This window comes from Triturus cristatus, chromosome 4_1 (genome assembly GCF_964204655.1).
Source record: "Triturus cristatus chromosome 4_1, aTriCri1.1, whole genome shotgun sequence".
Taxonomy (NCBI): Eukaryota; Metazoa; Chordata; class Amphibia; order Caudata; family Salamandridae; genus Triturus; species Triturus cristatus.
The window spans coordinates 744,364,398-744,386,423 of NC_140585.1; the positions used below are offsets into that span (position 1 = coordinate 744,364,398).

General features: G+C 44.4%; 1 protein-coding gene across 1 annotated transcript in view; it reads right to left on the bottom strand.

Annotated features, from left to right (window-relative positions):
- The window catches only part of LOC146855455 (putative tetratricopeptide repeat protein 41), a 380,695-nt gene that overhangs the window by 216,818 nt on the left and 141,851 nt on the right, over positions 1 to 22,026 (bottom strand). The window contains exon 4 of the mRNA XM_085651143.1: positions 2,498 to 2,661. Coding sequence (XP_085507269.1) covers positions 2,498 to 2,661 — 164 coding nt within the window. The remainder of the gene's footprint in view (positions 1 to 2,497; positions 2,662 to 22,026) is intronic.

A 22,026-nucleotide genomic window follows, 5' to 3' on the forward strand; every position in this document is an offset into this window, starting at 1 on the left:
CGCAGCGTGAAGATGACTATGTCATTTCGTTCATTTACTGTTTGCTTTCCTTCGACTCGGGCTCTTTATTAGTTCTGTTTTGTTTGTTCCATTGTAAAATGCTGAATTGCCGCTTGAAAGTACGATCTCAAATGCTTGGGCGGAGTTCCGCCTCGTATACTAGCTGCCTGCCTCCGGGTTGTTGGCTGAATAGCGGTGTACTCTTCGATGGAACAATAAAGGTTTTTGAAAAAAAAAAAAGAAAAAAAAAAGAAAAAAAAAGAAAAAAAATAAAACATAGAAAAATATTTTTTATATCACATTAAGTAGAACCACATTGTTTATTTAAAGTCTGATATAGGAGGTAGGTTCTACTAAGAATCCTCTACACTCCCTCTCTTTGTTAATTTTCGTAAGCGAAAAGCTAGCAGATAACTTTATATTAAGACTCAAGAGCAGATTAAAAAATGTCACAAGGGGCAGCATTGGGTCCAATTGTACGAGGCAATGATTTCCTATCTTAGTGCTGCCTGTTGCTCTAATCCAGAGTTCTGGTCTTAGGGTCAATGCTTTGCAGTCGTAGGGCACATAAGTATCCACCTACCCCGTATGTAAGTCTGTTCCTTCCCATTAAGTGTAACTCCCTCTGTCTCTTGGTGATTTGTTATCTGTCTTTCCCCAAGTTTCCCTGTATCTCCTACATCACCCTAATCCTCTAGTGTCTCCCTGCCGTCTATTTCTCCAGTTGTTTCCCAAGTCTGTCTCCCTGTATCTTCTTATGTATCCAGAACCTTGCTGTATCTCCTCATTATTCCCCAAAGTGCCTACCAAGTAAACCATTTCTTCCGAAGTTGACTAGTATCTCCCTACATATATCTATGTCCTCCAGTGTATCCACCTTCTGGTGGCGCCTTGTATCTCTTTGTGACTTACAGTATTTGCTGCATTGATCAATATCTCACTATGCCTTTCCACATTTCGCAATACCTTCCTGCATCCCCATGTCACGGTATGTTTCTCAGTACCTGCCCATGCCAGTGTTCCCATGTGTGTCTCTGTTTACCATATATCTGTATCTCCCAGTGCACTGGACTCCCAACCCCCCCCCCCGGACCCCTTCCAGGATCCCTGCTCACCACCAGTGTCTCCTCAAGTCAGTGTCTTCCCAGGTCTCTGTCTCCCGTGTCAGAAATTCCTCTTGCTGCCCTGTGTCACTCTCCCTGTCAGTGTCTCCAGTGTCAGTCTGTGCCATCTGTCAATGTGTTCCAGTGTCTGTGCATTTCTATGACTGGTGTGTGCATCTCACTGTCAGCTCCTCACCTTGTAAGTGTTTACTCATTGTCCACAACCATGTCTCCCAATGCCCATGTTTCTCAATGTCTGCGTCTCTCAGTTCGTGGCTGCCAGTGGTTTTGTCTGTCAGTGTCCTTGTCTGCCAGTGTTGGTGTCTCCAGGTGCCAGGTCTAACAGTGTCTGTGCTTCAAAGTGCCTGTGTATCTCAGCGTTGGTGCCTCTCAGTATCTGTCTTTTCAACTATCCGTGTCTGCTAGCATTCTTGTCTCCCAGCACCCGTGTTTCCTGGTATCTGTGTTTTGCAATGTGTTTCTCCCTGTGTCCATGTGTTCCAGCCGCCATCTTCCACTGTATGCAATGGCCAGTGTCCATAACTCCCACTGTTCGTCTCTGTCCATGTCCCCCTACCAGTGTCTATCCATCCCTGCCTCCCCTAGCTTCATGTCATGTTTTTTCTCTTTCTCCCTGTACACCAAGTTAGAATGAAAGGGACTTCAAGATCATGGACAGAAACCTGGTGCTCATGTTATTTGCCCGTGGAGGAATGGGGAGAAATACCCCTACAACCGTGTAATGGATCAACACTCAACATTTGCAAGTCACAACAATCACTTACCTGCCAACGATCATACTCAGTCCTGACCTTCACGGAGTGTCGTCTGCCCACAACACCCTCAACCAGAGTCATGGATGACATAGACACCATGGCAGGAGGGTAAGCCATGCCAATGAAACCAGCAAATTTCCAGCACCAGCAATGTGCACCCCCCACTACAGCAGACCAGTACTCAACAAGATTTTGAGCTCGTACGTAGTACACTAACAATCAGTGTAATGGGCGCTGCTTCATATCCACGCGGAAAACGCTAAACAGAGATAAGTATGCACATTTCAAAGCTGCTTCGCCTATGGTAGTACAAAGTATTTTTCATTGAATATGATCGAAAGGAAAGAGTGTTTTAAATGTTTAAATATATATGTGCTTTACATACATTTGGATCGTTCAGGTGATTTCACAGACTGAGCAAAATGGCAGCTCTACCTATAAATCCCTTTCACCTTATAGGTAAAGTAAAGAGACGTCATACAGCTGTGATGAACAATTTAACAAATGAAATACAATTTTGTACATAAACCAGGCTCTTGGTAAAAAGCACCAGGACACAATATAAAAAGCAGCCACAGAAAAGAAACACATGATAAATGTGCTGGGATGCAATATCACCTGTTGTGTGGAAAGGCCATACACTCCGCTCAATTCGTCAATCCCGTCGAGGACCACAATGCACTGCTGTAAGCATATGGACGCGAAAAAAGCTTCCACAACCATCGGAAACTCCCACATATCGGCGGTTTGTTCACTAAATGTGAAAATTCCACGCTCTGTACCTGCAGCCCGGGGATTTAAAAAGAAGCAATTACTTTAAAAGGTTGGAGGTGACACTTTCAAACTTAATCCAGGCAAAAATAATTAGTTGAAAATGTACTAAAACATGAATATTTACCTAACAACAATGTTACAAGTTTTGATCTGATCACAATTATTTACTTCAAAATAAATTCATAGATTGAATAAGTTGTCCACAGTTAGATACAAAGAGTTTTCATTTTTCTGATTAAAAAATATGGAAAACAGTGACTCTTTGGATCTCTTTCTCTGCGCCAAGATGGCGCTGTTGATAAGGGGCAGTGTATCAAGTAACCAGTTCTGAGGGAGCCAGGTATAGTATGCTATGCTACTGATATGAGGACTTAATCTGTCAATGATCTAGTATTGCAGTATTGTCACCAGGCCGGGGATGACCTACCAAATGGGTCAGAGGCTTCCATTACAGGCAATAGTCTACTTCAGTTGTGCATACCCCATATCAGTATGCATGGGCTAATGATCCTGGTGTTTGATAGGTAAGAACAAAGGGTGAACCAAATTGCGTATGCATATTCTAAGTCAGAAATTAATTTGCAGAAACAAAATACGCCAGAGTGTAATGATTTCTGAGCAGGTTACCGTTGGTGCTGTCTCTGCCAGTGCTGTACACTGCCACCACGGGTGCTGCCCCTACCGTTCTGTCCCTGTATAAGTAACATTGTTGTGTATAGCCGGCCTTCTTTGCTCTGCAGATAGGTTTCCAAAGTGCTATAGAAATGCCAATGCTTACATAACTTGTGTTAAGGCCATCTTGTTTTCCGTTTTTGTGAATTCAGTGGTGTTTTTTCAAGTGTTTCAAACGTTTTAAAATCCGTGTTAATCAGTGTTTATACAGCTGCCTAAATCCCAAATCAAACTGTGTTTTTCCAGTGTTTACAAACCAAGTTGCTTTTTTGAAGTGATTTTTAAGGAACATATTTAATGAAAAGGAGGAGTACAGCAGGGTATGGAGTGTCTTCCCAATGACAGAGTGTGTCCAGAGGTAGTCTGTTCTCAGCACAGAAGTCTGTGTATTGCGCTGTCACTGATACTCACAGACTGTTGCATGCCCTTTCACATCTTATTACCACTCACACTCACTTTTCCTGGGCTCTATCTGGGTTACAAGACTATCAGTGTGTTAATAGAGTAAAAAAGTTTTATATTCAATTTTTTTAATACAGATATTCATGGAAACAGTTTTTTACTTTGGGGGGGGGGTAATTCACCTGCTCCTTATTATATATTACGACATTGTATGGGTGATCAACTTTGCCAACAGCACAAAACCCTGCAGACCTTTAACAATTTCAAATTGGGGTGCCGCTCGTGGGCTGTGACTTTGTACTCACCGGAGCAGAACTGTCCCTTTGCCAGTATCGCCAAACTAGTGGGAAGCTTGGAGTTGCGCTGGACGCTGTGGGGGCCTGATTGCCGGGACTGCGAGGACCAGGGTTCTCTCTGCGGATATCATCGAGCACACCTGGTTGCTCTTCTCGGCCCCGCCTCCCTCCACTACAAGACGACTCGCGGCCCCCGCTTCGCGGGAGCCGCTCGTGGGCTGTGACTTTGTACTCAACGGAGCAGAACTGTCCCTTTGCCAGTATCGCCAAACTAGTGGGAAGGTTGGAGTTGCGCTGGACGCTGTGGGGGCCTGATTGCCGGGACTGCGAGGACCAGGGTTCTCTCTGCAGATATCATCGAGCACACCTGGTTGCTCTTCTCGGCCCCGCCTTCTCACGGCAATAACTATTGTCATAAACACCCGCCCACACGCGCTAGCGGGACGCGCATGGGATGCAGCCCGGGCAAAGAGCGGGCCGTTTGAGGCCGTTCGAGGACGGTAGAGGTCGGTTTCGGTCAGTGACTCTGCTACTGTGCCCTCCCGTGCCCCCTGCCGTCTGCCCGAGGACAGCCTCGGAATAATGGCCATGAGGGAGACACGAAGTAAGACTCAGAGCGCTGCTGGGAATTCCCAATGCACCTTGGATTCGTACTTTGCCAAAGCTGGTACATTATTAATCGAGGACATTACCACATTGGAACGACGTATCTCCCAAGAAATCGAATGGGTAAGGAGATCATCGTTGGGCCCTCTAGCCGCAGCAATAATCCCCGACCCAGAGACTTGATGTCAGTCAACTAATGGATGGGAGTGAGGGTCTAAAAGGAATGTCTGTGCCGGCTAGATTTTCATCCCCCATCTTATCAGGCACTCCCAACTCTGAATGTACTAGCTCATTTCAGGCTGACCTTAGCATACTGCCCCTCCCCCTCCCCCAACCTAAACCTCCACCTTCTAAGACTATTTCTAACACTTTTGAGCAACGTAGGGAGGAAAATAGCTTGGGGTCTACGTTGTCTGATCGTAACGGGGCAGGGGTGAGGGAAGGAGCCATTCCTAAAAATAGCAAGAAGCCCCAGACGTCACGGGGGAAAAAACGTAAAAATATCAAATTGCTAACTGTACCACAGACCGAGAAACCTGAGGCTACTAACAAACGCCAAACACCATTACGATCTAAAGGGCCTTTGTCATCTAATCTGTTGTTGAATAAACCTGATAATACCGGTCTAATTTCGGGGGAGGAGGACATTACACTCTCAGACATCCACAATTTGATAAAGCGACTACTTAATCCACTGGAAGTACGATTGGGGATAATTGAAACTTCTTTAAATCGTATTGCTAATGAATTGACCAAATTAACAACTGCCTGCGTTAAAGACACTATAGCCCTAGATACTGTCGCGAGTGGTGTGATGAACAAGCTACCCCCTCCAGCCTCAAACCTGAATCCTCTTACCCTTCCCTCTAAACCTCATATCCCGCCTTTTCCATGCAAATTACCAGCTACTAATTCAACACCAAATAGAAGCCCAAAAAAGAACTCGCCTGTATGCGGCACTAAGGGTCTGAATAAGAGCATTAGTGGGGAACCAATGATCATTAACTTACCGCCTGAGGCTAGCCCATAAACTATAATCCTAGCAGGTATTCCTGCCCTAAAAGAACCAACCCAAGAGTCAGTTGAATCGCTCAAAAATAAGGTTATCAATTGGCTCACAATTAATAGACCACTCCCCGTAGGAATAAGAAGCCAGGTTCTGATGGTAAGAAGAGTCCAATGGTTGGGTGGCCTAAAGAAATCTATACAGGGAGATTGTGTCTTGGTCAATTTTAGGGACCCCAGGACAGTCTCCCACATATCTAACTGGCCATACCGTGACAGGGGAACCACAATCCAAGCTCTCCCGTTATCTTTCTTTTATCCACCTCTAGAACAAGTGCAGGGAGAAGGTGATTGGGAACTTGTACGCAGTAGAGGTTGTAGGCGGAGCTATGAGAATAGGGGTATCCCCTATACGAATGGCCAGTTACACCTTGACTACTTCCCCACGCAGAATAGATTCGGGAGTTTAGATTGGGTGGACTGACTGATTTGGACAAACAGTAAAGAGGACTGCGCCCTACTAGCCCTAATAAAGGAACCTAACCCTCCGAAGGTTGAGGCTAGGAACTGGGTAGACCACAACTCTTTATATCCGGATATCCCGCCAGTCGAGGTGGTGATCCCCATAGCTCCTGTCTCTCCTATGAGTACACCTCCAACACATGAGATGGGTAGTATCCTAGTTACAAATGAATCCATTGGCAATACTAACCCCCCTGTTTGAAAAGTGCTATCGTGGAATGTGGCGGGCCTGGTAAATAAGTTGCATTGCCCAGAATGGAACACATTCATCAGGAGCAAGGACATCTGTATGTTCCAGGAAACCTGGGCTTGTGATGAGGTGACGTATCAAGGATACGCATCATTTACCATGAAAGCAAAATGGGGAGGAAAAGGACGTCCCTCGGGCGGATTGGCAATATGGTTAGCAGCAGACTTGGGTTGTAGTGCTGTCTTACATTCACTTTCCACAGAGGATATCCTTGTGGTATTATTGGAATGGCCCAATTCTAATAGACTCATGCTGGTAAATGTCTATTCCCGCCCAGTAATCAACGGACTTGAATCCCGTACTATAGAGGAACTCGCCCTAGTTTTAAGCGAAATTCCTGTTGATACGCCTTACTTAATTGGTGGCGATTTTAACTGTCATTACGAGCCCCTTTTTGGTCTATCAGAGGGTTTAGCCGAAGAAGAGGATGCGCTTTGGTCCATACCCCCTCTGGAGGCGCCTAGACCAAAAGCATGGACACCTCTTGCGGTTCAAATTACATCACTAACCTTAAAATTCGGTTTACGGGCCTGTAATGGCCGGAAAAAATCCGATATCCCACCAAAACACACATTCAATATGGGTGGGAGGGAATCAAAATTGGACTATATTCTTGTCCCCTTAGCATCTTGGTCTTCTATTAAAGACTTTAGGGTTTTGCCAGGTGTGGATAGTGACCACCGCGCCCTTGAAGCAGAATATATTTTCCCCGATTGTGCGGTCATGAGGGAGCAGACCACGTCCCTTCGGACGGGTCTAACACTAGTTAACAATAGACGGAGAGTGAGATGGGAAAGACTACTTCTAAACCCAGACAATCTCCCCAGACTTTATGCCCGGGCGATTCCCATATTGACTAAGGCCCTGGAAATTACTGACCGAGATGATCGCCCCGATAACTGGATTGAGTGGGGGACACTCCATACAGACCTAACCTTGGCACTATCTGATATCCTTTTTACAACACAGGAAGGACCCGCCAAACGTTTACCCATTCCCAACTGGTATAACTCTGCATGCCGCAAGGCTAAACTAAACCTCCTGGCGGCATTGAAAGAGGGTCTAGGGATTGAGGTTATCAGGGCTAGACGCTCAGCCTATAAACATATGATTGGCTTTGCACAAAAGGAATGGGAGCACAATAGGTGGGAGAAAATAAAAATGACATTAGCTAAAGGAGATTCCCGCTTATTTTGGCACCTTGTAAACACAGGGTCAGATACACTACCTGATGCAATCGAACCAAATATCTCAGCTATTGCATGGCGCAATCATTTTAAATCCTTATATAGTACATCAAACATACCGGAGATACCCAATTTTAATATAGATGAAACTAAAGGGCATCCCTTTACCCTAAGAGAGGTACACGAGGCGATAGATAGACTAGCACCAGGTAAGGCACCTGGCCTAGATGGTTTGCCTGGTGACTTATTTAAACATGAACCAGTCGTCTGGGCACCATACCTGCTGTGCTTATTTAATTCTATTATGGGCGGCATGGAGGTTCCTAATACTTGGTTGGGAGCAGAGATTGTCCCAATATTCAAAAAGGGGTATCCTCTGCTCCCTTCCAACTATAGACCAATAAGCCTAATAGACGTCCCACAAAAGTTGTTTGGTAGACTGCTATTGAACCGTCTCCAAGCATGGATTGCAGAGAGGGACATATTGAGCCCATACCAGGCCGGGTTTAGAGAAGGCGTATCTACAATAGACCAGATTTTCCGATTTAATTATTTATATTGGAAAACTGTGACTGTGGGCAGAGGCACGCTGTATACGGTCTTCGTTGACCTGCGGGCAGCATTCGACTTGGTGCCCCGTGCTAAATTATGGACAGTACTTAAAGATCTAGATGTTCCGGGCGACATCTTAACCATGCTGATGAGGCTCCATCAGGGCAATTATGCCAAAGTTAGGTGTGGTAAGGGAGGTGCTCTAACAGAGGATTTTCCTGTGGACACGGGGGTCAGACAGGGCTGCGTGCTCGCACCGACCCTGTTCTGCCTCTTCGTGAATGGTGTTATAGACTTCCTGACAGGGCTAAGTTACATCGACGCCCCAGTGTTGAATGGCAGGAGGATACCCGCAATTATGTTTGCGGATGATACCCTCCTGCTTTCAAAATCACCAATGGGCCTCCAGAGAATTGTGGTAAATAATTTAATTACCGGGACTTAATTTGATACAGAAACATAATAAAATAGCTCAGTAAATAAGAGGCAGAATCCGTGGTATTAGAGGTTCGGAATGGGCTTTTATTCCAATGGTCGATTATAATCGGTTGCTCCAAGTTCCATCACCACGAAGGTTCAGGAAGTGAAGTACATACGTTATTGACAATCAATTACTTTTATACAATAGGCATTACAGTGAGGCCAATACAAGAGGCGTAACAATTGATAGCAAAGATAACATTTCACATGCGTAGCAAAAATAGGCGTAACTGGGAGTGATTTAAAGAACGTCATCAGATGTGATGTCATAAGAGGGCGGTTACATGAAAGAATTTCGCAATGTCAGCAGAAATACTTGACAGGAATGCGCGCGCAGCAGCATGACGTGTGATTGACGTGCATCTAGTAGGTGGAGGGGACTTGACATTTAGCTCTACATGTGGCGACAGATGTCTGGAGGGTCAAGTCAACCTAATCCCAAATCATATCTAACATCCTATGTTTAAAGAACTATGTTATCCAAAAGAAAGGTCTCTTAGAGTAGAATCTTATTCTATACTGACTATACTGACTGTTAGTGCGTGTACAAGCGTCTAAGTGTCTACACTAAATGCGAGGGGGTAGGAATATTCCATGGTAACAGGGCTATGAATTACTTGCATGAGGACAGAGAAGCCGGGCCTTTTGCTCGGTAGCTGGAAGAATGTTTACTTAAACTACTAGACAGGAATGCATTGGGCAGGGAGCGGAGCAGATAATTTCCGAAGGTGAAATACAGTTCTTGGCAGGCAGCAAGCTGATGTCGGGCATCGTGAGCCGCGCAGAGGATGAGACAAAGTTCATGGTCACAGATGCAGGCTCGGACTGGAGCTTCAGAGACAAAAAGCAAGAAAAGCTTGATGACAGAATCAGGGCCTACTTGCCTGGACTGTAAAATGGCATAAGTGAACCATATAAAGGCGGTGGCCTTTCGTACTTAGGAATGGAATATCCGGCCCATTCATGGCGGATCAACAGAGGACATGTTAACGGTGGACGCACATGTATTTGCGTCTTCATAACTGGAACTGGAGGGAACATACATGTACTTGTAACATGCACATAGAACCGTTGGGGTCCAAGATAGGGGACATAACTGACCAGAAAAATCCATATTTCCACATTCCCTCCTTGTCCCCTACTTGCCCGTCAAGAGATATCAATCTTCATTAATCCATTGATCTGTTCATATAGCATCATTTGTTCTTCTTTCTTCTTCCGGGATCTTGAACGAAAATCTTGATGTGGAATGCACGATGTGGCACACAGACCACAGATCGCTGGTCCACATTGCAGGCATAAGCAGCAACTGAATAGTATGAGAAGGCCAATACCTAGGAAGGATAGAACTCTCCATCCCCAGGCTGATAACACGCTCCAAAACCAACCGGACCAAGTCCAGGTGCCTGGATTCTGGTGTATCTGGCTTACAATCTTATGGAGGCGGGTTATGGCTTTATATACAGATGGCGAATTTTCTGGTATGAAAATGCAACAGCTTGATCCGATGACCCTACAAGCTCCGCCCCTATCGGCCAGGATGACGTCAAGGACAAGACGATTTTGAAGCACAACAATCCGCATAGCAGACTGCTCTTCTGTTAAATTGCCTAAGGCGGAAATAGTTTCGTTCACTACTGCTTCAAGGGTTCTAGTTAATCTACGTATCAGTTTACTATTAGTAACGGTACCTATATAGGGAAAGAGACCTTTATTGAAATCTGTGTATTTTTCCCATGCTGTTTCAGTGTAATCGACTATTGGGAGATCTCTCCTTTCTCTATTGTGTACTAAATGAGTATTTCTGTGATAATCAGGAGGAGCTAGGAAAACAGGTGGCAAAAGAAATCCAATGTAGCAGGTACCATCCCAATCTAGAGGCAAACGTACATATGCCGTCTGACCACATATGAAATAGGAATGGCGGGAAGCTCTAAATGTAGACTTGCCTTGATCACTAAATTCTATTACAGTGGTGCATCTACTATGGCCCATATGTATGGAACCATTCTTTCTCACACATAATTCACCTTTTACTGAAAATACTGACATGGCGGGCAAACTTGGATTAGCTTCGGATTCGACATTCAAGATCAGGAGATTAAGCGTAAAATTACCTAATCCATATACTTCATTTTCTAGATCAGTTCCTGTTCTCTGGGGAAGTCCCTCCTTGTTGGGGTGGCAGACTTTAAGTAAAACTAAGTTCAGATTTCCCCATACCCAGTTATCTTGATAAACTGCAGAATTCGAATCAAGGGAATTAATTAGACTAAACCATGCTCCACAGGAGCCATTGTGTGTGAACGGGTATGGAAAGAGAGGTAGAATTCCTTCATAGTTCTGATAGGGAGGGAGTCGGCCACATATCCAACAATTTGTAGCATTGCTAACCTGATGGGAATGATGTAACATACTAATAAAAGTGTTATTGCGCAGCGCAAATCTATATGCCAATTCATGCGGAGGTAATTCACTAAAAGAATGTTCAGCAGTAACATTATAAACATGTCTAGAAATAGGATAATATATGTGCAACAATATACTTGCAGTAATTATTAAAAGACTTAAGGAAAATAAAATTAATAACGTCACTGTACAATGACTACGCAGTGATTTACAGTACGCCTGTCGTTTCAACATTTTTCGGGTGTTATCTCTATTCAGGTCCAAGGGATACATGTCAGAGACAATTCAACCGCTTCACCTCGGAGAGGACTTAAACAATCAAATTGCTTGACCGATTGGGCCTGAGTTTTAGTTTATAATGTTCGGAATTACTTCTTTCAGCAAGAGGAAGTTTTGAGTCAATGGGTGAAGACACACGAGGTGTGGTATTCACATCTGCTGGTAGTCCATGAAATTTCTTGATATGACTTGAATGAATCCAGCCTTTCCTGCCTTCGATCTTCACGGCTGTCCTCGTCGTTAATAACACGAGCTGAGGCGACCTCCACCTAGGATCCAGCTGAGTCTTTCGATCAAAGTTCCTCACTAAAACGAGATCCCCCGGAATTACGTCATGGGGTTTCACTTCAGTGTTGTCAGGAAAAGCTGCAGCTACCTGTGAACGACAAGATTGTAGTGCAGACATCAAGGAAGCCAAATAATCTGTCAGCATATTACAGTCAATATCAGTTATTTTACGTGGTATAGGCGTCCCCCACATATTTGGTGGTCTGCCAAAGATCACCTCATACGGGGATAGCCCTGTTCGAGAGTGTGCTACCATTCTCATGTAAAAGAGCGCAACTGGTAATGCTACTACCCAGTCGACACCTCTCTCCCTGCATATTTTGGACAATCTAATTTTCAGAGTCTGATTATGTCTTTCTACGAGACCTGCTGCTTCGGGGTGTCGGACACAATGAAACTTCCACTGATATCCTAACAAAAGTGAAACGTGTTTCATTAGTTCGGATGAGAACGGCTGGCCGTTATCAGAGTGAACAACACGTGGTAAACCGTATCGTGGGAAGAATTCTCGAACTAACTGTTTGGCAGTAGTCGGGGCCGTGTAATCTGAAACCGGGTATGCTTCCGTCCAACGGGAAAGAGCACAAACCACTACGAGAACATATTTGAATCCTCGACATCGTTCCATCTGGATATAATCCATCTGGAGGACTTCAAAAGGGTGATCAGGAGGCTGAAATCCACCCTGCTCTACGGGAATGCTTTTTCCTGGGTTGAACTGACAACAGATCATACAGGTACGAACTTTTTGTTTGGCTGCTGCTCGTAAATGTTTGTTGAACCAAATATGTTGAATGCTGTCTAGCATAGCTTTCTCTCCTAGATGCGCTGGACTATGGACAGTGTTAATAATGACTTGGACCATTGAATCAGGAAGGAACCACACAGACTTTTCCTTCATCATCCATCCTTGATCCGTTTGGATCCCTCCTAATTCAATCCATTTCTTTATTTCGTCTGGTGTAGCATGTGTCTGTATATCAATTACGTCAAGAGTAGGATCTTTAACCGTCATACAATGTGTTGGCGTCGGGACTATTGTCTTTGTCATGTCGGATGTTTGAGTTTGAGCAGTCTGTTTAGCTGTTCGGTCAGCTAAATCATTGCCTTGAGAAATGATATCAGTAACTTTCGTATGTGCTTTGCATTTCATAATCGATATTGCAATGGGTAAATGTATTGCATCTAATAAGGCATGAATGAGGGGTCCGTGCTGAATGTGGGCACCGTGAGAAGTTAAATAACCTCTCTCTCGCCACAGCACGCCGAAGTCATGTACAACTCCGAATGCATAACGTGAATCAGTGTATATGTTGACTTTTTTATTTGTGGCTTGAATACAGGCTTGTGTCAGAGCGACGAGCTCTGCGGCTTGAGCGGACAAGGTATTTATGCAATTTGTTTCAATAATTTCAGTGTCTGTTGTGACTGCGTAAGCGGCCACTAGTTCTCCTGTACCTTTTCTCATACATGAACCATCTACATACAACGTCAGGTCTGGGTCTGACAATGGAACATCGGTTAAATCTTGTCTGGGTTTCGTCGTGATTGTAATAACTTCAATACAGTCATGAGCTAGTGGGTCTGTTCCATTTACAGGTAAAAGTGTGGCAGGATTCAATGTGTTACAACGTCTGATTTCTATATGTGGCTGAAACAATGTGAGTTTGTACCCTGTAAGTCTTGCTATAGTCAAATGTTGTGTTTGCGTTCGATTCACAAGAACCTCCACTGCATGTGGTACTTGTACTGTCAATGGATGTCCTAACACTATGGCATCGCTTTGTCTGATTGCTAAAGCTGTCGCTGCCACTGATTTCAGGCACGCAGGCAGAGCCTGAGCTACGGGATCTAATGTACTAGAAAAATAAGCACATGGTTTGTGTGATCCTGCTTGTTCCTGTGTGAGTACTGACAAAGCAGTACCTTCGCGTTCTGTAACAAAGAGTGTAAACTGTTTACTATAACATGGTGTTGCTAAAACAGGTGCTTGGCATAGAGCTTTCTTTAAGCTTTCAAAAGCTAGTGTGTGTTCCTGGGTCCAAGGGAGAACAGTCGATGTGGCTGCCTCCTGTGTTGTCAACTGAATGAGTGGTTTTGCTAGAAATGCATACTGAGGGATCCACTGCCTACAATATGAAGTGAGGCCTATAAAAGCCCGCACCTCCTTTTGTGTCTTGGGTATTGGCATGTTAGCTATTAACTGAATGCGGTCGGGTGTAAGCTGCCTTCCCTCCTTGGACAGCGAGTGTCCAAGATAAACAACTCGCTGGACACAGAATTGCAGCTTAGAAGGGGACACCTTGTGCCCCTTTTCGGCTAGAAATCGTAAAACTGTCAGTGATGCTTTCTCACATTCGGGTTCGCTTCTCGCGGTGATCAGCAGATCATCGACATATTGAAGCAAAGCAGTGTTGACTGGCATATGTATACTGTCGAGTTCTCGTTTCAGTGCTTGGCTATAGATGCTGGGGCTTTCTGTAAATCCTTGAGGTGCGCGTGAGAATTTGAAGCTACGTCCATTTAAACTAAAACCGAACAAATATTGGCTTTCCGGATCTATTGGGACGCTGAAAAAGGCATTTTTGAGATCAATTACAGTAAAGAATGTTGCTTCGGAATCAATAGCTGTCAGTAATGACGAGATATCTGGAACCACAGGGAATTGTGGCACAATGCATTTGTTTAATTCGCGCAAATCAATAACCAATCGATATACTGGCGGGGCCTTCGGATCTGTTCGTTTAAGAATCGGAATTATCGGTGAATTACATACATTGGAGTCTGTTTCTACAACCACTCCTTGGGCAATGAGCTCGTCAATGATTTGCAGTAAAGCCATTACAGCATCTGGGGGTAACTTGTATTGTCGCATTCGTGGTAGTACCACTCCTGCCTTCAGTGTGACTCGATATGGTGTAATATTCATGCAACCAACATCAGTAGGGCCTTGTGCCCATAGATGTGTAGGTAAAGTCTGCAATCGGGGATCCATGTCTCTAGACACATAATGACCTTTAAAATCACGTAAAAACAATCTTACTCCTTCTGGAGAACAACATATTATGGCTCCTAGAGCTTTCAGTGTTTTTATTCCTAACAAGTTTTCTGGACATGATTTAGTAAGCAATAAATCTATAGTTCGGGTCAAAGGCCCTATCGTAAGTGGAAGAGGCTGTGACACTTCATTAACAATAGGTTTTCCTGAAAAACCAAGGGAGATATTCTGTGAGCCTGAGAGGGGTACCCCTGGAACTTCACTACGTTTTATAGTTGTTCGACTTGCCCCTGTATCGAGTAAAAACTTTCTGTCTTGACCTAATAATTCACTATGTACATAAGGTCCTTCTTGGTCTACAGGGACCTCGATAAGGGGTAAGTCAACTTCCCTCTCTAGGCTGGTTCATGCGTATCGTTGGTAATCAGGATAGTCATACTGTGCGGTCTGGTACAGCTGTCGTGTCGTGGTTTGTGTGGCAGCAGCAGGCAACGCTGGTGCGGCTGGCACAAACTGTATAGACTGTTGTGGAGCTGGCATGGACTGTGCATGCTGCGGTGCTCCTTGTTCATTCTGATCCTGTCTAGGTGGCCGTGGTCTTTCTTTTGTAATACCTGTGGCGATATTACGCTTCAGAACTGGACAATCGTGTACATAATGACCTGGCTGTTTACAATAGTTGCATGTCCCTTTTACAGGTCCTGCTGAATCACCGGAATGTGTCGTACCCTTTTTATGTCCTTCAGCTGGAACTGTCTGGGAGACTAGCATTTTCATTTTCGTGTCTTTCATGCGTCTTTGTTCATGATCTTGTTCTTCTCTAATTCTATTGTAATGGTACTGTAACATTTGTAGCATTTGTGATGGGGTATTACCTTGCCAGGTACTCTCGAATTTTAATACTCTATTCTTCACTTGAGGCAAAGAATTTTCAACTAATTTTGTCACAAACAGATGTGGGTATGACTCGCTACTTGCTTTTATACCACTATTTATACCAAAACATTTTTCGAATCGGGCATAGAAATCACTAGTGTCTTCATCTTGCTTTTGTTTACAGGCTGAGATTGCACCCCAGTCTTCCTTTTTCGTGGTTAATAAACGTGGCAGTACCTGTACTAGTAAACCTGGTAGTGCTTTAGTTTTGTCCCCAAGCCCCGAACCTGGACCTCGGGCCTTTTCTTCATTTTCTAATGCTGTCCAATCTATCTTTTGGTCTCCCACTTCCCACTCTTTTTCCTTCAGTTTTTCGTAAATGCCAGCAGGCATCAATACCTTTAATATGGTCATAATGTCGGGATAGGTATACTCTCCCATGAGTAACATGTCTTTAATTTCTCGGTGGAAACCCGCTGGGTCTTTGTCATGACTGGGTACCACTTTCTTCATTTCCAACAATTCTATTTTCGATATGGGCGTATATACATATACACGTTTAAACTCATTGTCCTCGCCCTTTATTGGGTGCACTTCTCGTAAGGGATTCTGCCTGTCCATGTAATACGTGGTTCTTTCCTTGATGGGCAGTGAGACATGTTCTGGGCATATAAAAAGAATGTACTGCTTTCTTGATTCTAGTATTTCTCTAATTAACTTAGTACCTGAACCTCTCCATCTATTCGTGAGTTGTCTTTGTCTGTCTACTTGTTCTGATTTCACTCGTGCACCTTCTTCAATTAATAGATTTTCTCGGACTTCACTTGAATTCTCTTTACTCTTCTCTTCCTGTCTACGTGCTTTTTCTGTACGTCTATACGATTCTTTACGCCATAACTCAATGGCGTCTTTCTGTGATTGTCTAGCTTTCTTTTTCCATAATTCTTCCTCTACTTTCACGATGCACTCTGCATCCCAGGTCCCAGCTGTGGGCCACCTCTGACTTTCTGGTAATTCCTTAGTGTAGTCTACCCATAAATCAAGAAATAATATAGCATCTAGGCCATGTTTATGATACATGAAGTACCCTGGAGTGTCCCTAGGAGGAATAGGAACAGCCTCTTCGAGTACCCCTTTTCTAGTTGTGATCTGTCTTAATTTCGAAAAGAGCGGCATATTGAGAACTGATCTGATACTTGATCTTGAACAAACTTAATACAATAAACACGATAATAAACAGTCATTCATACCACAATATGCAGAACGTATTAACACATTTAACATTTAACATTTAAATGAGCAAACAATGATGATGACGATCTAAGGAAAACTTAATCACTTAAACATAATACTCGGCATTATCTGAATTATTCTGAATTTATATACTTGATATACTAGATATACTGCTAAACAGTACAGATACACTGCTGAAACAGTGCAGACCGGATTTGTGTACCCAAACCCGTCTGGACCGGCACAACTTATGTGCGCGCCAGAACGCCTCCCCAGTAATGGTACTCACCGGGTAGCTCGGAACGGAAGGCCTCGGAAACTGAACTGAACTTGAACCGGACTGGACTCGACTCGACTCGAAAACTTCGGACACCGGACTCGACTTGGGACTTCGGAAACTGGTGGGCCTCTGTATACCTCGGATCTTGCTCTCTCAGCTAGGCTCTGGTCGGGATACTTCGCACTTCTCACCGCCTCGTCTGGGTGTTGATCGCAGCCTCAGTCGCCCCCGCTTGACCGGAGGGAGATACAGGAAATCCTGCTGGTACGCGTTATTGTCCGTCCAGCTGTGGCAGGAGACCGGGCCTGCAACGCACCGCCGGCGCGTGAGATGAGAAAGTGTCCCTATTCGGGCGCCATTTATGTGGTAAATAATTTAATTACCGGGACTTAATTTGATACAGAAACATAATAAAATAGCTCAGTAAATAAGAGGCAGAATCCGTGGTATTAGAGGTTCGGAATGGGCTTTTATTCCAATGGTCAATTATAATCGGTTGCTCCAAGTTCCATCACCACGAAGGTTCAGGAAGTGAAGTACATACGTTATTGACAATCAATTACTTTTATACAATAGGCATTACAGTGAGGCCAATACAAGAGGCGTAACAATTGATAGCAAAGATAACATTTCACATGCGTAGCAAAAATAGGCGTAACTGGGAGTGATTTAAAGAACGTCATCAGATGTGATGTCATAAGAGGGCGGTTACATGAAAGAATTTCGCAATGTCAGCAGAAATACTTGACAGGAATGCGCGCGCAGCAGCATGACGTGTGATTGACGTGCATCTAGTAGGTGGAGGGGACTTGACATTTAGCTCTACATGTGGCGACAGATGTCTGGAGGGTCAAGTCAACCTAATCCCAAATCATATCTAACATCCTATGTTTAAAGAACTATGTTATCCAAAAGAAAGGTCTCTTAGAGTAGAATCTTATTCTATACTGACTATACTGACTGTTAGTGCGTGTACAAGCGTCTAAGTGTCTACACTAAATGCGAGGGGGTAGGAATATTCCATGGTAACAGGGCTATGAATTACTTGCATGAGGACAGAGAAGCCGGGCCTTTTGCTCGGTAGCTGGAAGAATGTTTACTTAAACTACTAGACAGGAATGCATTGGGCAGGGAGCGGAGCAGATAATTTCCGAAGGTGAAATACAGTTCTTGGCAGGCAGCAAGCTGATGTCGGGCATCGTGAGCCGCGCAGAGGATGAGACAAAGTTCATGGTCACAGATGCAGGCTCGGACTGGAGCTTCAGAGACAGAAAGCAAGAAAAGCTTGATGACAGAATCAGGGCCTACTTGCCTGGACTGTAAAATGGCATAAGTGAACCATATAAAGGCGGTGGCCTTTCGTACTTAGGAATGGAATATCCGGCCCATTCATGGCGGATCAACAGAGGACATGTTAACGGTGGACGCACATGTATTTGCGTCTTCATAACTGGAACTGGAGGGAACATACATGTACTTGTAACATGCACATAGAACCGTTGGGGTCCAAGATAGGGGACATAACTGACCAGAAAAATCCATATTTCCACAGAATCTTGGATGGATTCATCAACTTCTGTGACCTCCGTGGTTTGGAGGTGAACGCGACTAAAACTAAGTTTATGACCTTCAACCCACCCCCTTCAACCCGCCCAAATCCCACGATTGGACAAGAAAGTCTGGACCGAGTCTCTACATTTGAATATCTAGGTGTCACCCTGAATGAATCTCTGACCTGGGACACGCATATTACCAGAGTAAATCTGAAACTCGCCCAACTTGCAGGTGGTATAAGCAGGATGATATCTAGGTCCACCTACAAGCCACTTGGTCCGCCTCTCCACATTTACAAAATTCAGGCTAGAGGGGCAGTAACCTACGGGGGCGAGATATGGGGACATGCAGCGTGTCAGAAGTTGCAGATAACCGAGAACAACTTCATTAGACAACTGACCGCCTTACCGCCAAATACCCCGCTCCTCCCGCTGAGATTGGACCTCGGCCTAAGACCAATCACAGAAGAACTGGGACTCAGGCCCTTGTTGTATTGGCGCAGAGTCTGGAGTTCCTTAGAGCTATCTAGTTATAGAGCAGAACTAGAAGAAATTCTGCGCTTCCCCAAGGTGCTGCAAATATCCTGGTTTAAATATATCAAGAACACCTTCGAAGTGATGGGGAAGCCAGAGTTGTGGCTTGACCCGCGGAGTGCCTGCCCAAGGATCTCTCGTAGATCACTGGCGGCTGCATACCGCGAGTACAAGTTGCGGGCAGCAATTGAATCTCTCTGCCAAGACTCGCTGTCCATACATTTCATTGCCCTCAAGGACCATTACCAATTGGAGCTGGTCCTTGATGATGTTGGTCCACCTCTAACACGTAAACTGTACTTGCAGTGGCGCTATGGAACACTCCCGCTGAGGGCCCACACAGAGCACTGGCACAAAACGCAGACTACACCTAATTGCCAGGTTTGCCCTCTCATGCGAGAAGACGATTTACATATGATCTTTTTCTGTCCTGCATATGATAAAGCACGTAAATACTGGCTTGCCCCACTTCTTAGGAACCTAGGCTTTAGGGAACATCGTCCTGCATACAGAATTCTAAAATCGGACCTGTCTGCCCCTATTGTATGTGCTGTAGCTAAATTTCTAACCACAGCATGGTTTATTCGTAATCGCCTCATGTCTAGATAATACTACATTTTAATGTTTTTAAGATTGTTTTTATGTGTATTTTATTGCTTATGTTATGTAGATAACATACATCTAAAATGTCTTTTTTATTATGAAATGATATGGTTCATGTTTTATTGTCAATGATATTGTATTTCTTTGTATCTTTTATGGTCCATAGTGACCGAAATAAAGACTTGATGATGATGATGATGATGATTTCAAATTTCCCCTGATTCATTTGAAGCACTGCATTGCAAAACACCTGAAACCTGATGCTTTCAGCTAGCTTGACACTGCTTTTCTGCAATCTTTGCCTGACTGTGTGAAAATGCAACTGGTATTATTGCATTAACGTTTTAACTGACAGCACATTGTATTCTGGGGCTTGAAAAGCTGCGGTTAGGATTGCAGGTATGGGATCAAAAGCATATTGAATAAAGGGTACTTGGATAAAAAGCCGAGATAAGCTCAATGTGTCATACATGAAGATGGGACACACTGCAGCTATGAATTTCTGTTGTTATACTGTTCTAATATATGGAAAATTTAGTGTAATGCTTTCACCCTTGTTTAAGACACTTTGCACTGAATGTGTAAAGTCTGGTGCATTAAGCAATTGACTACTATCAATACTGATTGTGAGCAAAGGGACCTGATATATGAAAGGTTTTACGAATTGTGTTTCAATGGGAAGATGAGATTGTACATATTGATCAAAATTTTAATGAGCTGGACATTTCCCCAATCAGTAACAGAATTAAAGACGGCCAAAGATCAAATATGATTTGGGGTCCGATTAGGAGGAAGCCTCCGACCACCGGTCAGAGGCTGTCTGCCCGAAATCCAGGGTTTTCCTCGGACCATTTCGATGATGGCGTTCGCTACAAAACCAGGGGGGAGATTCCACTCCTCTTCTGACAGGCTCTGTGAGCCCATTGGAACAGGAGCGGAATAGTAATCCGTAAAATGATGGAGGAGCCAGGCTCAACTCCGCCGTCGAGATTATGATGCTGGATTCCGACAGCTAAATTCATAGCGGCCTTTCCGACAGGGTTTGGCTGTCAGAAAATGACTTTGGGGGGCCCCTAGCAGGGCACGCTTCCACCCTGATCCTCCGCAAAGGGACCTAGGGGGAACCTATGGTGCCCCTTCAATATCCCTGCACCGTGTGGCAGGCACCGCATGTTTCAAAACCTCCATTTCTCAATGGAAGCTAGTGCTGCGGGCCGCCCGCTGCACAAGCTTCCATTAAGAAATTGAGGTTTGCAACTGCACCATGGGTGGTCACATCAAAATACTGAGGTCAGAACCACCAATCTGAGGTCGGGCGGTTTCTTCCCACAACGGTGTCGGGCAGACAAAAGTCCGCCTGACATCATAATAAGGCCCTTAATATTCCCATGTTCTCTACAGTGTTTGAAATAATAAGATCAGCCTTGAAAATATCCTGCATCTTTAATCTAAGTATATAAAACATAAAAAAGGCTAAAGGAAAAAGACACATTTCAGTGATATTGCTGAACAACAAAATGCAAGCAGACTAATATGAAGCCAGTCGTTTCTGCTGCTGCAGGTGTTTGTGGGTAAAAAGGTGCACAACGATCTCAAAGTTGTAATAGATGCTGAACTTAGGGGGTAACCACTTTATAAAAATACAATCTTCTTGACTGCACACAATCAGGCTTTCCCAGCAACCATAGCACGGAGACAGCACCCGTTGTAGCCACAGATGAGATCTGCACCTTACTGGTCTAAGGAGAAACAGCTGTCCTCTGCGGAGTCCCTCAAGGATCATCTCTCAGCCCTACCCTGTTCAGCAAGTAAATGACACCACTCGCCGATGTCCTCAGATCTCACGGCATCTCCATCTTTTTCTACACCGATGACACTCAGCTCATGCTTCTACTGTCCGACAAGTCCTCCATGACCAGATCCAACTTGACCAAATGCATAATCTACATAGCAGAATGGATAGAAAAACCTGCCTAAAACTCAAATCAAAAGAAAATGAAGTACTGATTTTTGGGAACAAGAACTCCCCCTAGGACTTCACCTGGTGGCTGCCTGAGCTTGTTCCAACACCCATACCCACTAACCATGCAAGAAACCTGGGAACCATCTTAGACGACAACCTCAACATGGCATCACAAGTGAACGCAGTCAGCCCCTTTAGCTTCCACATACTATGCTTCCTAAGAAAACTCTTCAAAAGGATCCCAGTGAGCACCAGGCATACAGTCACTCAAGCCCAAGTCACAAGCAGACTAGACTCCAAGCACCTCCTTCACCCACTTCAGACCATGCAGATCCCCTCAGCCAGACTCATCCTGGACCTCCCACGTCGCACACACATCCTGTTA